Genomic DNA, 21679 nt, shown 5'->3' with positions numbered 1-21679 from the left:
AGACCACTAATCTCGTCTACTGACTGTGTCTTTCCGTTAGTACTTCCGTGGTATTTCATAGCGAAGGCAGTCTTAAGGATTTTCTTTTCCCTTGGCACTACAGCCCCAGTGGGCCTAGGCCTACCTCCATGAACTTCTCCGTTCACTTCGGTTTTTCTGGATCTTACACATTCGGTAGGACTCCTTTGGCGGGTGATCAGCTCGTCGCAAGGCCTCTACCTGTGCACAAACAGAAAAACGCACACACAAACTAAACATCCATGCCCTGAGCTTGATTCGAACCCACGATCCCGGTTTTCAAGAGAGCAAAGGCAGTACATGCAGTAGACCGCTCGGCTACCGTGACCGGCGATGTTAAGGATACATTACTATGTTTATTTGTGGTCTGCATCTGTAAGAATGAAGTGTTACATTGTGTGACATTTCACAGAGAGATGGCGTACTTTCTCATGCGGCTATCAATATATAATGAATGCTTGTGTGTGTGTGTATATATATATATATATTTTTTTTTATATACAATATATATACGCTGAATGGAAGAGCCCAAGGAACCGATGAAACTACAAGTTATTTATGCGCATTTACGTGAAGAGAGCATTGAGTATAGCACAGGCAACTAAGCAAAACACATGCGGCGCTGTCTCAGCAGTGCCAAATGCAAAACCGTGCGGCTGCCTGGCTCATGTTCGCGCTTTCTCACTGAGGCGTCTCTACTTTATTCATCCTCCCAATTTTAATATTTTCTTCCCATCAAAGTCTAGATCTCTCAAGTGATCTCTGTATGAAAATATACATGCATCTTTTATGTGCTAGGTGCCGCGCCCACGCCCTCCCGACCCAATCCTTATAATATCTCGTGGACCGTATAAATTATTAATCTCTCTCTTCAAAGTACGCAGCTCAGATTCACCTGACTGTGGCATTGTTACCAAACCATGAGTACAGTTACTTTGTGTGTAAGCGTGAACGTATAGTTCTTGCTGTACTTCAGTCTACCTCAGTCTATGTTCCTCCCTTAATGTCAGAGACAAAGTTTCACGCCCATACAAAACCAAAGGTAAAATTATAGTTTAGTATATTCTGATTTTTGTGTTTTTGGACAGCAGACGAGAAGACAAAAGGTTCTGGACTGAATGCTAGGACTATGATTGTCCACCATAAATTTTTGTCTAACGCTGACGGCAGTTATGCCTATCAAACATGTAGAAATTCGTTTTAAATTCTGTCACTAAATGAGATTCTAGTAGCATTCGAAACCCTGAGAAGCGCTATTAAATTCGCTCCGTCTGACCGTCATTTTATACGCGTTAAACAACCCGAGCAATGCTGAACTTATTCTCATGAAACTTTGACATTAGCAAGGTTCAATATAATTTGTCTATATAATTGAATTTTGGTTAAAATGAAATAGAAATGGACATCTTGCAACCAGGTTGCGTTGCTGCCAATATTTCGAGCATCTTTCGTTTTTCGAGTGACAGAGCTTTCGAGCAAAATGTAAAGAGATAATGAATCACATTTTTTAAGTTTTACAGTTTTTGTGATAATTGTATAAAGCAGACAGCATGCGTATATTTTTGAAATCATACATCAACACGGTTGTCCGGAATCCGTACGAAAACTACTGAAGTTTCTATTCTTGATAAAAATTAAGTGAAGTTTCCTTCCGTCTACATGTATCAGTCTACATACATATACTGACCTATTTAATTAAAATATTGTCACGCGTAGGGTGGATACGCGTGACGAAATGACGAGATCTAGTTCGGATGATTGGATTTATTAGCAGCTTAGATACACACTCTTTTAATTACACTCAAATACAGCGCTATCGCTGATTTATACACTTTCCAGCGCTTCAAATCTCTCCAAATATTGTACATAATTAAGGTCTTCAATCACACTTTAAATCTTCACAGGTCTTCTCCCGTTGGGCGCGTGCGCCGAGGCCCCTGTGGCTCAACAGTTCCTGCATAGAGCGAATACGCCACAATAGTATTCAATATGCTTCTGAAGCCTTTTGCTATCTATCGCAATAGGTCACTCTATAACGAAATGAATGATTCAGGCTTTCCAGCGAAACGTACCAATTAATAAAAAAAATTGAAAGAAATCGGTTGTGTTTAGAATGCGCAGAAATCACACATGCTTCATTCTTTTAATGTAGTACTCCATTATATATTATGGTGTGTAGTGCTGTTACTAGGCAACGACCGCGAGATAAACAAATATGTCAGAGCCCTTACTGAGTAACGCTCTTCGCTAACAAAACACTTTCCCACATAAACGATTTGAGCAACATCTCCTCAGCAACGAATCAACACGCAACAATAGAGAAACTGTTGGAAACGGCGTTTTTTACGGTGGTCCTTGCCGCGGAGTGGCGGGACAAAGTGAAGACTGGTGAGGCTGCGGGATCGAACACCTCCGCCATAGCCCTGCGAGTCGTAGAATGCGACGAAAAGGGAGCCCAGTGCCTAGGGGTATAACCGGGCCACCCTGTTCCTGAAGGATATAAATACCGGGCTTTGACCCTACAGGTTGGCGGAGTCTCGAATCTGAGACAATAAAATGTGGTCATAAGTTACACGGGACACGAAGCTGAGAATGACTGCGCTGGCGAGGACCATCAGCCACTGTAAACGACATACGCATCCTCTCGTCAGAGAGGATATTACATAAGGACTATAACCAAACGATAACTATAGTCCGACAAATTTGCAATAACACGCTATAAGTGCGATGCTTATGCTTGAAGAAAGGTCAGTCATATTCATAAGGGAACCCCACCTTCTCGCCAGAGAGGATGTTACATAAGTAATATTACTGCAAGTGATCAGTTGTAGAAACAAACTCTGTGATCATGAGTCACAAAGAGCTTGACGCCAGACGAACAATTCGGCGGTAAACCGCCAGTCGTAAAGTAACTTTGACTTTTTTCACTTAGTTCAGTTGGAAGGGAACAACCATTCAGAGAGGACTTCAGCACGGAAGCAGAGGAATAGCCACTGTTGGAGCCGTTAACAGGCAACTACTAGTAAAGACACTGCAGACTGAGAAAGAAAGCCTGTTCTCTAGTGACTTGTAAAGTGTGGAAATTAACGATGGCGCTATAATTAAGTGTAGTCACAAATTGTGTGTTAAAGCGGCCTATAAATCCAATATCCAATCCAAAACTCCGTCAAGAGTCGCTCTAACACATGACAACATATTAAGCCATATCACTATGTATTTTCTTTTATTGCCCTTAGTAACACTGGAGAGCGCTGCAGTGCTATTCTTCATTATCTCTATAATTTTATTTTAAATTATCGATGATTTGTGTGTCAGATAACAGAAAATAATTTTATATTAATTTGCAAGGAAATAATTAATCGTATTCTTAATTATTCAGTTTATCTTGAATAAGACTAATCCAGAATTAAAAAAAAAGGACTTTCTTTCTCATATTAAATTGTCTTGCATCTTGTTGTCTTAAAAGCAATTTAAAGCGCCCCGATGTTAGATTTCTTTTACAGTTCCTTACGTAAAACGTGCCTGTTAAACGTACACCGTCCACTACCGTAAGCCTATTGTCATTAAGCTTCAATCTGCATATCTGGCGTTATTATATTTTCGCTTTCTTGACTACAAGTACACAGTCTATTGACCGCTTTGAAGAAACGTGTCATATTTATCCTCCAAACCATTTTTCTCATCTAACGCATAAATTAAATTTCTCTGTGTTATGATCCGGTACCTTTTACACAGGATCTCTAGGAACTTCGCACATTTCGAAGGCGAATGTGGAAGATTCCTACTGCGAGTTGAATGAGAAGGAATTGAATGCCATTAAAATTGTAACTTCGGAGTTTATCCTCTTTAAAAGGACGTCATTGCAGCCCGTTCCCCGTGGAGTTAGAGCACGTATCTCATCCGAGGCTTTACAAATCTCTCCATTCAGTGACTGGGCACTTATATTAAACAAATGGGCTTCGTCTACATTTGCATTTTTATTCCAGGGATTCTAAATGGAAAGACTCAAAAACGATCAACATAAAACGAACGTTGTAAAGAAGACATATTACCCAACAATGAAGCTAGGTGGGAATATTGATTTCTTCTTCTACTTTTTCTTTCGTAAAATATCAAGTAAATACTTCGGGCAGCAGGGATAGCTTAGTTGCTATAGGGACTAGGTTAAAGGATGAAAGACTAGGATTCAGGGTTCGATTCTCGGCAAGGGCAAGACATTTTTCCTTTCTGCATAACCGGGGGCTGTTTCCACAGGGGAAAGCGGCAGGATCGTGAAGCTGGCCACTCTCCTTCATCTACTATGGATGTCAAGAAAGATGAAGCAAAGTCTTTACAGTCCAGGGATAATTTTACATTTTTTAAAAGACTGCCTAATGGCAGAATTATATGGTTTCCATTTTTCTTTGGGATTTTGGTAGATTTCGCCTTTCCCGAGGCTAAAGGTTACTGGCTCTACAGCTGACAATTCCCTTCATGTACGACAGTGCATGGAGCTTTATGGTTGACCTTGCTTATGCGCTTCTCTCTTTTAGTACTTGGCCACAGAGGTCACTTCAGCTTAGTTCAGTGACCTAATGTGACACCATAAGCTGTGGAGTAGCATATCGCGACTGGCTGCAGTCTCTCTGTGGAATCAGCTTTCACATATTTTCATTGCTGGTTTCGACTCCAGCACCCAATATCCGAACTAAAGCTCTTTTGTGCCCTTCTGTTACAGCCTTTATAATTTGTAGAGACTGTCTGTGAGGCGATGGGGATCTTATATTGAAACTGATCAGAGAAATGAGGACTGAGAATATGATTGAATTCAACTGGCTTAGTAAAGATTCCTTGAATGGGATTTCTGAACACTAAAAGGGCCATTAGATTCGATAAGGTGTTTTGGAGGCTCAGCTCCGTGACATTGCTGAGTTAGTCAACTGAAATGTTAGACCCCGACACAGCTGTGATACTGCATCTTACTGGTCGACATACAAGTATATCCAAACAATCCGAAAACTACCTGATGTTACCAGACCTCAAGATTCTGACGAGTCTATCGTTTGGGAACTAATGCCGTTTATTCCGTTGAAAGTCAACTGATGTTTCGGAGGAAAATGTTGCCTCCATTCATTAGGTTTCAGGAATAAACCAATGAAGAAACCAGCATGAAGCAGGTAGCAAACAGAGCTGTTTGCCTCTTTTTTCTACCCTGAAGGTGAAGGTGAAGTTGAAGTGTTCTTCCGAAAAGTCGGTTGGTTTTCAACGGAATATACGGCGTTATGTGCCACCACTATAACAACTTGAAGGTTCTTAGCGCTAACACAAAAGACACTATTGAACTATTATTAGTCAGTTGAATTTACTGCTTACTATTACAATCCTTTATCCCTGAGGTTTAATATGATATTAACCTCATCTTCGCCCTTTCCTGGCATGGACTCCCTCCCTGAAGTTTACAACCTGAGATATTCTTATTAGTTTATTCTTATGACAAAGGAAGATATCTTAAACATGTTCCACGCTGAATTTGTTTTTCTGCTAGTCTGAAGCTGTATGTTTCTGTAACAGCACCTTCTGTTGGGAGTTTCTCACTTCTGACAACCGAAATTTTCTTCCTTCTTACTGAAGTTCTTGTCCTAACATCGTGGGCCTACATGCAATGTATATTCCTTGCTTGTAAACTCCTGTAAGACCTTCAGGCGTGCGGAACGTCTTTCGTGGCTAGGGAAAGGACGAACTGAGGGATAAATCAAAATCCAATTTGTGACGGAGAGGAACTAGATCTAGGTGCACAGGGTTTGTACGATCTGTTTGAAATTACAAGTCAGTTACTGATCTATATTAGATTGTTTGTATCATGTTCACATTTCGCTGGAATGAACTTTCATTTTATGGATTGTCTGAGATGTTTTCTTGCCATATTTCTCGACACTTATAAGAATGTGTCCTAAACAGATGATAAGTTTGAAGAAAGTTGTCTTATGGGTTTAGGCACCGTGTATTCTTCGTTTTGGCCGACGTTTCGGACGTTTAGGCACACGGTGCCTACCCAGAAGACAACTTTCTTCATTGTCATCGCCGTGAAAACCTCAAAACTTACACAGATGATAAGTTTGTTCTTCTGCTTGGTAAGTGCTGTTATACCTCGGCCAATATCACACTTTTAGGGACAGAGAGAAACTCAGAAAGGAAGGAAAGGAAGAAAAGAAAACACTAATGGATTTAGAGAGGACGAAGACAGGAAACCCATTCTACATTACGAGCATTCTCTGAGGTCCTTAAAAGCATACCTTGTCGCGTAAATAGAAGTGACTTCTCATGAGGAAACGCTCCCATATTCCTGTCGTCACGTCTTTGTCAAAGGGGATAACCTATTTGGGTATTTTCTTTTCTTAATGGTCTTGACCGAAGAGGCTAGTGTAGCGTTAACACATCAAACTTGTTCTCGGGAGGTACTTTGTTCGAATCTCGTCCAGGACACCATCTACCGAGTATGTGTAGTCTGAGATACTCATAGCGTCGTGAAGTTAGTTGGTGGAGTAAAAGAATGGTTTTGGTGTTCATCTCTTCCCGATGTCGCTCACCAGCGCGGCTTGTTTCGATGGGTCCACTGGCGCTGGCAGCCGGTCGTGACAACACGAGGTTCGTTGATGCTCGCAGGGCCGATCTGAGAGCAAATCAGCCTTCGCCTTCGCGTTTAAATGCACGTAGACTTACCTCAGGAGTGTGTACACGTAGATAAAGATGATCCTTCGTATGAAGTGCCAGTGGGGCCAGTTACGGAGGGTAACTGCGGACATATTGTAAAAACAGTTTTGGACAACCGACGGAAGATGGTCCTCCAGATTTAAAAGGGGACGAGTCAAACAGCTTCTCACTTTATTCAATCATTATGGCGCAAAATATTTCGCAGTACCTCCGGCTTGCGTAGTTTTCTTTTTCGGAATAACGTAAGCAACGGCAAGGGGACATGGAATGTCAGGAGTCTCTGTAGAACAGGTTCACTGATGACAGTTGCATGAGAATTAGGGTTAGACTTAGTGGGCGTACAGGTCAGATCGAAAGGAAGTAGCACCAAACCAGCAGGCAATTATACATTTTTCTGTAGCAGTGGGAATGAGAATCGTGGATCAGGGACAGAATTTCTTCTTTCCTATGTAGGATTTCAGGTTCTCACACGGTGATTATGAAGAACATTATCTTCTGGTATATAATGCCTTGTAGTCTTTTGAAAATTCATTTGTTTGCCACCGGTTTTCACGCTGGTTTCTTACTTGGCCTTATTTTTCGACCCTGAAACGTCGGTTGACTTTCAACGGACTACACGCCGCTATATCCCAGAAGATAGTACTCTTATTTCTCCTTATCCCCCCCCCGAGAGTCGCATCAGCAGTTAAAATGGAGTTAGAGCTTGTTAGAAGTAAAATGCGTATAATAGCAAGAGGTCGCTCTTGTGATATCGGTGTTCCGAATGTTAATCTGTGAGGATGTGGGCCACGTATTCTACCACGGTCCATTCCAATGGCAGGGGCAGGTGTGGGCCTAGACGTGATTGGATGCCATCTCTGCAAATCCACAGCATTTTCTTTAACGAAGCTATTTTCAGTTTTCAGTCCCAACAGTGATACATACAGGGAATAATTTCCGAATCTGCACTGTAATAATTTGCTTTATCATAAGCCAGTGTGTTGGTCTATTTGCGCATTTTATTTATTTATTTATTTTTTCATATTTGGGTCATCGGCCTAGTTCTGAATAAGTATTTGCACTCCTGATCAACAGTGAATCTGGTAACACGCGTTGAAATTGCTACACGACAAGAAATGCTGTAATTAATTATGCTGTAGGTTTGGAGGGGAATTTCTAAATAACTCGTTGTATAAGAATTTATCACACTCTGTACATGTTGCAGGTCTTCCTACACATCAGTGCTCACAATCGTAGCGTTCTCCACGGAGCGCTACCTCGCCATTTGTCAGCCAATCCACTCATACACTACCTCCAGCCCGAGAATCGCCCTGAGAGTCATCGTGGTCTTGTGGTGCGTGTCCCTTCTGAGCGCTGCGCCCTTTGCTGTCTACACCAAAATCAACTACGTGGAGTATCCCCCAGGTACATAAATTGCCAATAAATCCTGCTCTATATGCTATTTGCCACCATAATTTCTGCATGTAGAGAAAAACTGTTCACTTGTTCATTACATACCTTATTGTTATCGCCACAACGAAAGTTGATCCAGTTCACCTCAATTCACATCATCAAAATGCGTTTGCTTATTACTGGCATGCATTGTAACCATTTTGTTGGTTTAGGTTCATCTCCTGTCTTAATTCATGCGCCCCAGAAGAGGGAAAGGAGCAAGCTGACCATTCACCTCCAGCTAATGCCGAGGTCAAGAAAATGTGGATTTATACATCGACTCCTCCATACGCCTTCATGGTGTAGTGCTTAATTAAGCAAAGGGACTTTACCTTTGTTATATTTACTTTGGTTTGCCCTGAGAATTCTTATTTCACTAACTGCTCCACATTCATTGATCATCCCTTCATTGATAATGCAGAGTCCGAACACTGGCACCGTCCTTAAATAGGAAACTAAAAAAGAAAATTTTCTTCCTTCATCTTTTTCAAAATGGGACTCTTTACTGCACAACATTTGTGTTGTAAATACTGTCATGAGTTAGTGACTAAACACCGAGTTTGGATTGATTATTGAATGTAGTGAACACATATAACTTTGTAACTACACCTACAACATTCTCCAAATCATTATAGCTCATACTAACTCTTCTCAATTTGTATTGTCTTGACTTAACTCTGCCATGCAGCAATATCCAGCAATAGAGATTCATCTGCTCCCATGCTTATGGTCAATCACAAACTGTGACTGCTTTCACAGCTACATGCTCTCTGCCAAATGTCGACTCCCAACTGACTTAATTCCATTGGTTGGGTAAATTGCTGTTGACCCTCGCCAGCAGAGTCAAACTTGGTTTTGACCCCACTTGAGATCTGTGACCATATTTTTTGTTTCCAAGACTCTTATATGTTTTGAAATGGGGCCTCATCTTCTATTAAAAGAGGATATTGACTACTGTTGCTCACTGTCCCCTTCCTGAGTGTAGCACATTAGCTGACCCTTTCCTCTGCACACCTTCCCTCATCCACTGACAGATTTGTTCCCTTGGTCCTGATTGACTTCAAAGTCATGTTATGACCAACAGTCAACCAGCCAGTCTTGATATCAAGCCACATCTGGGGGCCGAGACCAGAATAATTTTACTGTCAGACAGTTGCAGGTTTGTTGATGTGGTGCACCCTCTCTGGCAATAGGATGGGTCTGACAATTCCTAAGGACACAGTAGTTCATGCTATCTATATTTACAATTTTACATGTCGGCATTCTACATAGTAAGTTGTCAAAAGTCCTGGTCCTTGTGGATACCTACTATTTACAGCTTTGCATGCTGCTCTGGTATATGTGTATGTACAGTACATACAAGGAGCTGGGATAGTGTGGTCAGTATATTAACTGACCCTTCAGCCTTTGATTGTTGACCAGGAAACTAGCAACCAAACTGGAAGTTTCTCTTGATTTCTGTCAACTATTTGAGAACAGAAAATTGAGGAATACTTAACCACTTCAATTCTTCATTGCCTGTCCATACAGTACTAATGACATATTTTTCAATTTGTTACATTTGAATGTCTCCATTTTACAGCTTTGCTAATTGACCTAAGAAGAAGAATATTTTATTTTCATATCTAGAATCCTTGTGTCATGCTGTTTGCTGCAACTATTGCCTATCATATGCCTTCTGTGATCTTAAGAGTGGTCTCCTTTTATAAATAGTAAAATTATAACTCCAAACCACAAAAACAGAATAAAGTAATACAAAACTATATTTTGTATTTGTGTTTGGTACTACTTGATACACAGACAAACTGATCACTTATTTTGCAAGAACATTAAACACCATTATCATGCAAGTGTTTAGTGGATTATCATGTTGTACCATGTACGTTGAAGGCCTGGACTACTTTTATATTTTATATTTAATAAAATAATATTGATCATTATACTTATATCTATGGATGAAGAAAATAAATTTAAGGGAAGTCAGTACAAAAATATAAATAAAAGTTCACAAATACCAGAATGAAGTTCAAAAATAGTGCTGTGACTCTCTTGTTTCAATTACAATTATGTTCCCAGGCTCATCACATCAGATAGCAGAGTCTGCCTTCTGTGCTATGTTGGACCAAGCTCTGCCATCACACTGGCCCATGTATGAGTTCAGTGCTTTTCTCTTCTTCCTGGGTCCAATGCTGATAATTGTAGTTCTCTATATCCGCATGGGTGTCACAATACACAGCCGAATGATCAAGTTTCCAGGTGAAACTAAGTGTCTGGACTCTCGGACCAAGCCCATCATCAGAATGCTTGGTAAATTTAATATTAATTATTAATTAATTAATGAATTAATTATTCAGGGAAGAAAATTTGCACAAAAATTACTACAAAATGAGCAATCTGTTGTCAAAATTTGATATAAAAATGTATGATTTATGAAGAATTCTGTCTTCTGGGATATGACTCCATGTAATTTGGTGAAATTGGAAGTGATATGTTCCTCCAAAATGTTGGTTGACTTTCACCATATTACATTGTGTTACATCCCAGGAGACAGAAATCTTCATAATACAGAAATGTTAAGTTTGTCCCCATTACACTCAGACAAAAATAAACAACTCACATTGATTTCAGCACTTAGAAACAAGGAGCCTTTTGTAGAAAGGAATTTCAATAGTTGTGCAAAACATGTTGTCTAAAGTTTAAAATATTTGTGATTTCATATTATTTAGTATCACATCCTAACACAGTAACTGAATAGGCTGGTCTAGAGGTAGTTATCTAGACTTGTATTCTGGAGGAACTAAGTTCTATTTTCAGCCACAACACAAGTTACCCTGGCTAAGGTTCTTTGGATTTTTCATCAATCTTGCCAGGCAAATGCCAGAATACTACCTTATTAGGCCATGAACTTTCCTTTCCAATTCATCGTGGTACTACCATTTGATGCTCTATAGTCGCAATACTGATAGTGTTGTTGAATAACCCACAAAAAGAATTGCAAGAATATTAATCATTCTGAATTGACAATTAACCTGAGTTTCTTTTGATATTTGAATCATAATCTCTGAAATCTTGTATGTGTCTGACATCTTGGCTATTAAGTTCCCATCAGGCAATTTTCCTTAACAGTAGTGCTACAACTTTTCTGATGAACTGCTCTGCTACAAGCTTCAATTGCTGTATCTCCTACAAATACTGTGGAAGCTTTCTCAGCCATAGAATATATTTGTAATAGGAGCCTGCCTCATTCAAATGTAGGCCAGGTTCCTGTACTCAGTACTTCCAGGAAAAGGTCTTGGTAATATTTTAACATGGGGCACATGGTAGTGTAGTTGGTTGAAGCACTATGCTACAAGCCGGAAGGTTGCGGATTCAAGTCCCAATGAGGTCATTGGATTTTTTCATTTGACCTAATTCTTTCAGCTGCACTATGGCCCTGGGGTCGACTCAGCCTCTAACAGAAATGAGTACCAGGAATTAATTAAATAATTCTCCTGAGGAGTAAAGCACGGCTGGCACATAAGGCTGATAACCTTACCGCCATCTTTGAGCCGATTATCTAGAAAATGTGGAACCCTCAATGTCTTACAACCCTATGGGCCTTCACGGCCAGTTACAGGGATAGCTTTACTTTTTTTTTAATACTTTAACATAATGTTATCATGCCCTCCTTACTTCTTTCTCTTCCTTTTGCAGTCATTTCATCACCTCTTACAACTAATGAAGAGCAGATGTCTAGTATATTTACTATACTAACCAATGTAGTAACTGTAACTGCATTAACATCAGTAAATCGTTTGGAGAAATCAGAACTGACACCACAGCCAGTTTTATCTATATTGTAATTGGATGGATTGATGGATGAATGGTTTGACAGATCTGCTACACATAATGATGGATTATGATCTATTCAAAATATTCCACATGGCTGTCTGTGTGTATGCAGTGGAATCAGATTCTTTCAGTTAATATGTGAAATTGCTTTCTGTGTTAATGTGTGTGTGTCTGTTTTCAACAGTAGAAACAATTTGGTGTTTTCCAAATAAATATGCACAGAGCTGCTTTCAGAATTCTCCCCTAACACCATGCTATAAACAAATTTTAAAATCATGTAGAACTACAGTAAAACCAGGTGTATTAGTATTGAATTGTATGAACTCTTGTTGGAAAGAAAATTTAATAATTATGAAGAGATTGAAGGATCCAGTTACAAAATTTATCTCTATTTCTTGAATCTCACTGTTGCAATTCAAGCCCTAATTTCATGTTTAGTTCTTTCAGTTTCAAGAATATTGTGGAAGTTCGTGTTGATGAGTTTGAAGCCCTGGTCTGTTGAGCAGCCTTTGTGGGATTTCCATAGAATATATTCAAATGTAGCATTGATCTGATAAAAATTTTCTTCAGTGACTTTGCGGCTTACTGAATAGGGCTTTCGTCTTGTAAAATCCCTGTCTTGTTGTATTTTAGCGTCCTGTTGGACTGATTTAAGTCCATGATTTATTTAATCCGTCTTGCAGTGCATACACTCATTTATCTCACATACCCACACATACCCAGGAAGCCCAACAGTATAACACACGCAGTCGCAGGAGCACGACACAACAAAAGCACAACACACAAGATAGTGAAGGAGTGCTCCAACAAAGGAGAATGGGCATGACTGACGTAGTGAGGGGCGACGTAGCGATGTGGTATCCTGAACAATTTTAATATTTTTAACGTTTGACAATGTATATGATAGATACATATTTTAGTTATTTTAATGTGTGAACATGGCATGCAATGAACTGGTTTGACGTGGATAAGTAAGCACCTGAAGATGGCATTATTATGCCGAAACATGTAGTGCGAGGGAGAGAAGGAGATAAATGAGTGTATGCACTGCAAGACGGATTAAATAAATCATCCCTGTCTTATTTTAATTTATTGCAGTTTCTTTAAGTGCTATTCTGTGTGGAACAGTTGTATCGTGAAATTTATGCCAGAATCTTCTCATTCTTGCTGATCCTTTCTTGATGGACACACATTCCAGTCTGTATCTCATGCATAGAATTTCAAAACAGGTAATAAAATATCGAAATGAATGTTCATCACAAAAACCAAGTGCAGGTTCAGTAGTAGGATTCAAAGCAACAGGCTTGTCAATATATATGTATACACTGCTCATAATGCATAACCTCACTGATCAATGATTCGGTGAGGTGCTTAAAAATTCTGTCTCTATTTAACTGATATAAATCATCCTGCCTAATGGCCCACACAGTATGTATGATCTTTCTTGGCATTTGCCAAGATTGTACTTCCCACCTTCCTTTCTTCTCTTCTCTTTGTTTTGTTCTGCGCAAGTCACATGGTGACTTTATGTTGCAGTGGCAGTGGTGATCACATTCTTCCTGTGTTGGGCCCCCTTCCATATGCAGCGTCTGTTCTATATTTATGGTAAACACTCACCCAACTTTGACAAGATTAATGAGTGGGCATATTATATAACAGGTCAGTATTTATGTGGTAACATTGCTTCATCAATTACAGTAATTTCCTATTCCTTGAGCAGTATATATTGTCTGTGTGATGCACATTCAGGGGTTAAATTGGAGAAGAAATTAAACAGCTTCACTGAAATTCATTTACACCCATTATTCACATAAACAGATTTAATATTGTCATGTGTTAGTCACTAGACATGGGGTTTTGATTGCTAATTGGAATTAAACACTTGTACCTTGTAACTACAGAACACTATCACTGCTACATCACTGTTGCCCTTCATGGAGGAAAGTAAACAAGAAAACGTTCCGAGGTTCCATAATGATAATACTGCATCACACAATTGTAGAACGTGGCTCCTCAATCCACATATGAATCACTAGAATGCATGACATCAAATCCGAGGTTGAACTCATCTGGTATTTGCGATGAGCACCCAAGTTGTCAGCATACTCTGCCCCAGCATCAGTTTTATGAAAGCTTGCTTCAAGATGAGCAGGGAACTCCCCCCCTTCCCTTCAATGCTGTTTGTTGGGTACACCACTTGGGCGATTCCTCTCAAACAGTTGAGTGGTGATGTCCAGCTTGCTGATGGTCATGGACACTCCGGTGTCAGTAGTCAGGAGCCATGCCTTCTCACCTATCCATCACTCGGCGTGCAGACTGACATGTTCTTGCTTTCCCAACTCACTGAGTGTGTAATGAGGAGGCATGAATAGTGAGACCGTTCCCTTCTTATCCATTTCTTCTATTCCTTTCTCCAGTCTCAGTCAGTTTTCTTCTGGAGAGTGTTTCTGGGGTTATCCATGTCAGCAGTTCCTCTTAAAATAGCTGACACCACCACACTGCCAACACACAGGCCGTTTTGTCCTGCTGCACTCTTATCTTTGGCAACCGTGTTCCCGTGGGCTCTCTAACCGTACATATATGGGCTGCTCTTGCGGCATTCCAGCCTTGCCCATTATAACTTCTCCCCGGCTCAAGCACGTTTTCCAAGTTTCAGTCGTCTCATACCCAGCACCAGTCGTCTGCTTGTTTGGATTCGTGGGGCAGCCTTTCAGAAGTTGGAGGGTGTTCCCACAGCATCACCATGTAAGCTATCAGTAGTCTTCATTCTGTTGGGAATGGGGCTCTGGCTCCTCCAAAATATCCTGGTTATCGTTTACCAGATCCTGGAAGGCGTTCAGACTGCTAAGTCTGTGGCATCCAGCTTGACGGTCTCATTGAGGCCCCACTGGATGTCTTCTTACCCTCAAGAGTAGCTGACGTTTTACTGCTCGCTCTCTTATCCCGTCAGCGGATGCACGGGTGGCTTCTTTATTAATTAGATATTTGGGTAGTCCAATGTGGGCTCCCTGAGCCTAGGGTTCGATGGCTTCGACAAACTCCTGCGGGGAGTTCCCGACAGGCTGGATTACTTTCAGTTGAGAGTGGAATATTAATTCCAGGTGATAGTCATAATGGCGATTGGTGCATCATGCCTCGCTGAAATAGGAACCCCATATAGAATATGGGTAGCCGATTCACTGAAAGTGGTGATTAGGTACGTGGCTTTATCGTGGTGGGTCCAAATGTTATGCCCTGCCACATACTCAAACTGCCGTCGAACACGGCCCATGATGTCGACCCATTGAACTTAGATGGCTTTGACATCTGCTAGCTGCATTTTGAACTCACACCATGTGGTGTCTGCTAGGGTCCACATTGTTTCTATCTTACTGTGTTTCTTGGATCCTGAGGTCGATTTCTTCATGAGGGTCCTTTTTTATGTCCACTATATACTTGCTTAAATCCTTTTTGTATTCTGCTATTTCCTTGCTTAGGTCCTTCTTTGTGTCCAACATCTCCATGCTTAGATCCTTCTTTGTGTCTTCCATTTCCTTGTGGAAGTGGGAGGACCGCATATTGAGGGACTCTAGTAACCCCCAGTTACTCGTACGTTCATTGTGGGACCCGTTCCTTGATGACCTATTCCAGTTTGGACCGAATGGAGTTTATTGCGGCCTCATCTTTTCATGCGGCCTTCATTTCTTCTTGGTCTCTCTTTATCACACCATCCATCTTCTCTTGATGGCCCATTCGTCACATGGTTTCCAATTCAACGATGCACAATAAAATAAGTCCACCAGTTCAGCCTAATGAAATCCCACTTCTCACACCAGTTGTCATGCGTTAGAACTGCTACTGGTTGCTTGCAACTCATGACTGAATTGAAATGCTGCTGTCCCTTGATCAGGTAAATTGCTGCTGGCCTTCACCAGCACATTCAGCACAGTTCTAAATCATTCTTGGCTCATTCCACGTGGAGAATATCGCTTCCAAAGTTCCTCTAATGTTGCGTGTTGATTCGTTGTTGTGGGAACATGTTTACTGTGTCGTTGCCTAGGAATGACGGCCTCTTCTTTTTCCACTATTGTGACTTTCGACAGTCATGTCACAGTATTAATAAGTACAAAACATATCATTGTACCTATTGGTAACAGTATGACAAATGACTCTTATCAAGCAAGCTACATCAAGCAGTAATGCTTGTGACATGTACCAGTTAAAATATTAAGGAGGATACTGATTATGCTGACAGGATTCTTATGAGTTTCCTTAGTCCCTCCAGGCAAATGCCAGGACACTACCTCAACCTTGGCCATGACCACTTCTTCCACATCCATTCAAATTCATTATTTGTTAATTATGCAATCATTTAATGCTGTATAATCTAATCTACTGAGTGTATCTCTAAATAAATGGTGTGAAAGTAAGCAAACTGCCATCACCAATTTTCCAATGTTACAGGATGTTTCTACTTTTTCTCCTGCACAGTCAACCCTGTGCTTTACAACGTGATGTCTGCAAAGTATCGCCTGGCTTTCCGAAAGACACTTTGTTGTGATAAGGCTGACAGTGGTGCAAACAGAGAAGCATCTGTTTTCAGGGACACCACAGTTGTCTACGTGAATTCTCACTTGGATCGCTGCAGGTCTGAACTTATCTCATAGAGGGGCTTTCCATTTGACACAGCACATTTTTGACATGTGCATGCTTGGCACAAAAGTTTTAGCTAATCTTTTATTCTGATTATATTCTTATCTCCCAAAGATGAAACCTGTTGTCAGGTGTTTATAGGCTGTTCTCTACTGACCGGGTTTTGTCTGGTGATTGAGACCAGCTCTTTGTAACGGGCCCAACTGAGTAGGTCTATCCTGCTCCATCCACCTGATGATGGAGACAGATCCGGTCTCTGAAACGTTGTGGTTTTTTGCCTTACATATAACAGATGATGGATGTCCAAAATAAGTCTTATAGTTCTGTACAGCATACACCATTGTCAGAATCCTTTCAAGTCTATTCAGATTGAAATATGTTTAAATGAAACATATAATAAAGTCCATGTAGGTAAACATCTGTCTGATAATCAACCTATCCAAAATGGTTAGAACAAGGAGATACTTTCTTGCCACTGCTTTTCAACTTTGCTTTAGGATATGCCATTAGGAAGGTTCAGGAAAACCAGGTGAGACTGAAATTAAATGGGACACATCAGCTACTTGCCTATCTTGATGACATCAATCTAGTGGGAGATAACATAGATACCATAAAGAAAAATACAGAAACTGCAATTGATGCTAGTAAGGAGGCTGGTCTGGAAGTAAACACAGAGAAAACTAAGTATATGTTTCTGTCCCATCACCAGAATGAAGTGAAAAATTATGACACAAAGATGGATAACAGATATTTTGAAAATGTGTCTAAGTTCAAATATTTGGGAACGATAGTAACAAATCAAAATTGAATTCTGGAGGAAATTAAGAGGAAATTGAACTCGGGTAATGCTTGCTACCATTCAGTCCAGAACCTTTTGTCTTCCTGTCTGCTATCCAAAAACATAAAAATTAGAATATACAAAATTATAATTTTGCCTGTGGTTCTGTATGGGTGTGAAATTTGGTCTCTGACATTAAGGGAGGAACATAGTCTGAAGGTGTTTGAGAATGGGGTGTTGAGGAGAATATTTGAACTGAAGAGAGACGAATTGACAGGATGTTGGAGAAAACTGCATAATGAAGAGCTTCATAACTTGTACTCTTCTCCATATATAATTAGAATGATCCAGTCAAGGAGAATGAGATGGGCAGGGCATGTAGCACGAACGGGAGAGAATAGGAATGCATATAGGATACTGGTTGGAAAGCGAGATGGAAAGAGTCCGCTGGGAAGAACAAGGCGTAGGTGGGTGGAAAATATTAAAATGGATCTTAGAGAGACAGGATGGGAAGGTATGGATTGGATTGATCTGGCTCGGGATAGGGACTAGTGGAGGGCTCTTGTGAACATGGTACTAAACCTTTGGGTTCCATAACATTTTGGGAAAACCTTGAGGAACAGAGCAAGTGGTGGCTTCTCAAGAAGGACTCGGCTACATATATTTAGTCAGTCAGTAAGTTAGTTAGTTAGTTAGTTACTTAGTTACTTACTTACTTGCTGGCTTAGTTAATTAAGTAGGTAGGTAGATAGGTAGGTAGGTAGGTAGGTAGTTGTTGCCAACTGATTAGAAAATGCTACCTCCAACTTTTGTGTGTGTGTTTGTTGCTGTGGAGCTATGTTTGAACAAACTGCTGCACAGGAATGGGCGCCTCTGTGACACTTCCAAGATTCGGCAAATTTATCATGTCATAGTACAGTTAAAAGATTCACTTTATTTCCTTGCAAGGGATTACAAATATTGATAATATGCTCTGAGTCCCTGTAATTAATACAAACAAAAATAACTTCAGATTTTCATTTGAGTGTGACGTAAAGTGTATTTACAATTTAGACTAAAAATAAAATCAAAATATCGCAGTTTTAGACAAGGAAATTATAACGTATGGGTCTTATTATGAAGAGTACCTTTCTAACACTGTTGTTTTGACTATCAGATTATGTGTACATTATTCTTTCTTATTTGATTCTTCTTGAAAGTTCACAGTAAAATAGCTAAATTTGTAGTCAATACTTGCAACATGATAATCCAGAAACATATGATTGTCATTCCTTTGTAGCACCTGACCACCCAAAGCAGTGGCTTGAGGACAACTTGAGTAACGTGCATACACTGTCTGTTTTGGATGTAGGCTCAACACAAGTTCTGCATGGTCACATTGTAACAGTAGCATTGGTTTCCAGGTCCATTAACAACCATGATGAAGAGAAGCGATTCAGATCACTCAGCAGGAACTCTAATGACAGTGATATTCCAAACAACGTGCTAGAGAGTGTAACACTGAACAATCTACAACAGGATTCATCATCAATAAAAGAAAGGGCACAAGAACACATCAGTACAAAACAGTTTGATATGCTAATTGATTGTTACAGCACTAGAGAAAGAAGATTGTGCCAAAGATGCGGTTCCACCTCAAATCAAAGACACCACTGTGATGAAGTTTCAGACCTGATTGTTAGTGTGAATGCTTCATCCATAGGTGAAAAGAATTCATACACAACATCAAAAACGTGGCCCAAAGCAGTAAAGCTATCAAATTGCCAGCATCAGAAATCTGAAAATGTCCCCAACCCAACAAGAATATAGAAATGGCACAGATAATCAGAACTGTAGGGAAGGGACAACACTATGTTCTGTTGCTGTTGTTGTTTTGTATCAGTATAATTTTCCAGATCAAAATTTATATGTGATAGAAGAATCTGTATGGGACTATGAAGTTTCCAAGGATCTAGTTATTTAACATCCTGGGAACTAAAGTCATCTCAAAACACCGAACATTGGCCCTACTATTTCTGCTGTGATTTAGTGGTTAAATTTGAGAAAAACCACTGAAGTCACGAAACTGTAGAATGAAATAGTTTGTGAAAAATAAGTAGTTAGAATAACAGAAAATTATACCACTCACATGAAGGTGTGTGGGGGAGTGAATGTAGAAATCCACATCTTCTTGACCTTGGCACTAGTTTGAGTTGAATGGTCAGCTTCACGCCATGGCCGCTTAACCCCCTTTGAAAGAGCTCCTGTTATGCATTGGATAGGTTGAGTGGACCCCAACATGGAGAAGAGAAAATTCTTGACCCTACTCGGACTCAAACTCCGAACCCTCAGTTGTCCAGCCTATAGGCTGTCGCTATACCGACTATGTTATTCAGACTTACTTGAAAGATTCAATATCAAATACTGACTCTGTGTTCAGAAATTATTTCCATCATAGAAAAACATGGCATTCCAAGATACATTTTGAAAACTATAAANACACGGTGCCAAATCCCAGAAGACTGCTTTCTTCATAGTCACCGCCGTGAAAGCCTCAAATCTTAAATACAATGGTTTGTTGGGTGACAGGTTTTGTTCACTGCTAATTCCCTAATTAAATGTACTATGCAGTAACACATTAACATTTAATCTTGTAACAAATTTCATGAAATGGCACCTTTGTATCCCAGAATGTCTTGTAATCTTCTATTTGCAGGGAATTCTCTTGTGCCAGTTCATAGAGTAAAATTCCTCCTCCTAGACATCATGAATCTCATCAGTTTCATGTCACAAATTTTGTGTTTGATTTGTGAAAATCATTCATGGCAGATATTTTTAAAATATCCCAAAACAGAATATACTGGAAGGCCATTTCAAAAGACTTTGCCTAAGTCTCTATATCATTGTGTGATTAAAATTGTTGATTAAGTGAACTGAAAGTTACCTACCATAAACAACGACAGTAACATATTTACTTATAAGTGCTTCTGAAAGAAATGTATCAATTAAACAGAATATTGATAACTAATCAATATCACCCTCCAAAGTCATATAATTTTAGTGTCTTCAGCCTTATAATTTCCTGGAGTCTTTTTTAAGCATTAACAGTGGGTAGCCATTGACAAATCATGGTCATAGAACTAAATATTTTAGGTCAGAAACCAAGCAATATTGAAAGCAGTTTATCTCTACACATTATGTCCCTCTGAATTTGGTGCTGTTCATTAACTTTGGCACAGACATTCCCATTGTAATATTGCCATCAAATACCTTTGCTCTTTGTGTGTGCCCCCTTGCACATGTGTATGACCTTTTGTGTGCATCTGTTTTTACATATACAAAACATTTTTAAATGTGTTTGTCAGTAGTCTCATGCATGTTTTTATCCTCAAGTTTGACAAATAAAATGCACACACATGTGTAAAATTTTATAAGATTGCCTTTGTGCATTAGTTGGTTGTCAGTATATACACCTGCTGGAAGAAGAAAACACTCTTTTATGTGTTTGGGCATGCGTGTGGGTATTCACATTTGAATGTTAGATACAATATATGGATAGTGTAGTTCCCAGTGGGAATTAATATTATTTTCTTTACTACCACATTCAGATCAACTCTGCAGTGCACCCACCCTTCCACAGAGTTAGTAACGGTCACTTCCTGGAGTAAAGTGGCTCTAGCCTGATGTATATTTAATTAAAAGTCAGTTATTTTGTGAACAAATTTCAGTGTTTTATGATCTTCTTAAGCTGAAATTTACAATAATATTTACTAGACTTCTTATCAATTTTGGTAATGTAGATATCATTTTCACTGACAGTGTAGTTAAATTAACATACGTATATTTATTGTTTCAGAAAGTGGTAAGTATAGGTCTGCGCTTCTTAAAATATAAACTGTGATCAGGAGTAGCATATAGCTCATTTGCAAATCCAAAATTGACAACAAAGACAGCCATATGTTGAGGTAAGTGCCACTCACTTGAAGGCATAAATGTGAACATCATTACTCAATTTGAAATATTTCTTATGGTCCATAGCCGCAGACATATTGGAAATATCTTCCTTATCCAGAAACACAACAAAATTAATACATCTCTCACATCCAGAATACAAGTACTACTATTGCACAAATAACTTGTTTGGAAGTCTCCTTTTTTAATTTATCCATCCACACCAATTTCCAAGAGAGTCTTTCATCTTTTGTGATGAATGAAATACTACAGCACTTTGTATGCTCAATGTAACTTTGGACAATTCTTCGTTCTGTAGCAGTTTTTATTATGTACACAGTGAATAAATTTAATGTCTTAATATTTAGA

The 21679-nt window shown here is 39.6% G+C and overlaps 1 protein-coding gene across 2 annotated transcripts in view; it reads left to right on the top strand.

The window, feature by feature from the left end:
* Positions 1-21679, top strand: part of LOC111865908 (neuropeptides capa receptor) — a 121893-nt gene extending 100214 nt beyond the window's left edge. Inside the window, exons 4-9 of one of the 2 annotated variants that reach the window (XM_023854346.2) lie at positions 7913-8112; positions 10216-10446; positions 13507-13629; positions 16414-16597; positions 18784-19082; positions 21216-21679. In XM_023854346.2, coding sequence (XP_023710114.1) covers positions 7913-8112; positions 10216-10446; positions 13507-13629; positions 16414-16597; positions 18784-19082; positions 21216-21253 — 1075 coding nt within the window. In that variant the 3' untranslated portion in view covers positions 21254-21679. Of the gene's footprint in view, positions 1-7450; positions 7535-7912; positions 8113-10215; positions 10447-13506; positions 13630-16413; positions 16598-18783; positions 19846-21215 lie in introns of those variants that run through there. The other variant, XM_023854347.1, reaches the window with a different exon arrangement.

The sequence above is a fragment of the Cryptotermes secundus genome, unplaced genomic scaffold (genome assembly GCF_002891405.2).
Source record: "Cryptotermes secundus unplaced genomic scaffold, Csec_1.0 scaffold1826, whole genome shotgun sequence".
Taxonomy (NCBI): domain Eukaryota; kingdom Metazoa; phylum Arthropoda; class Insecta; order Blattodea; family Kalotermitidae; genus Cryptotermes; species Cryptotermes secundus.
Note: the sequence above shows the minus strand (reverse complement) of the source record. Positions and strands in the feature narration are given on the sequence as shown.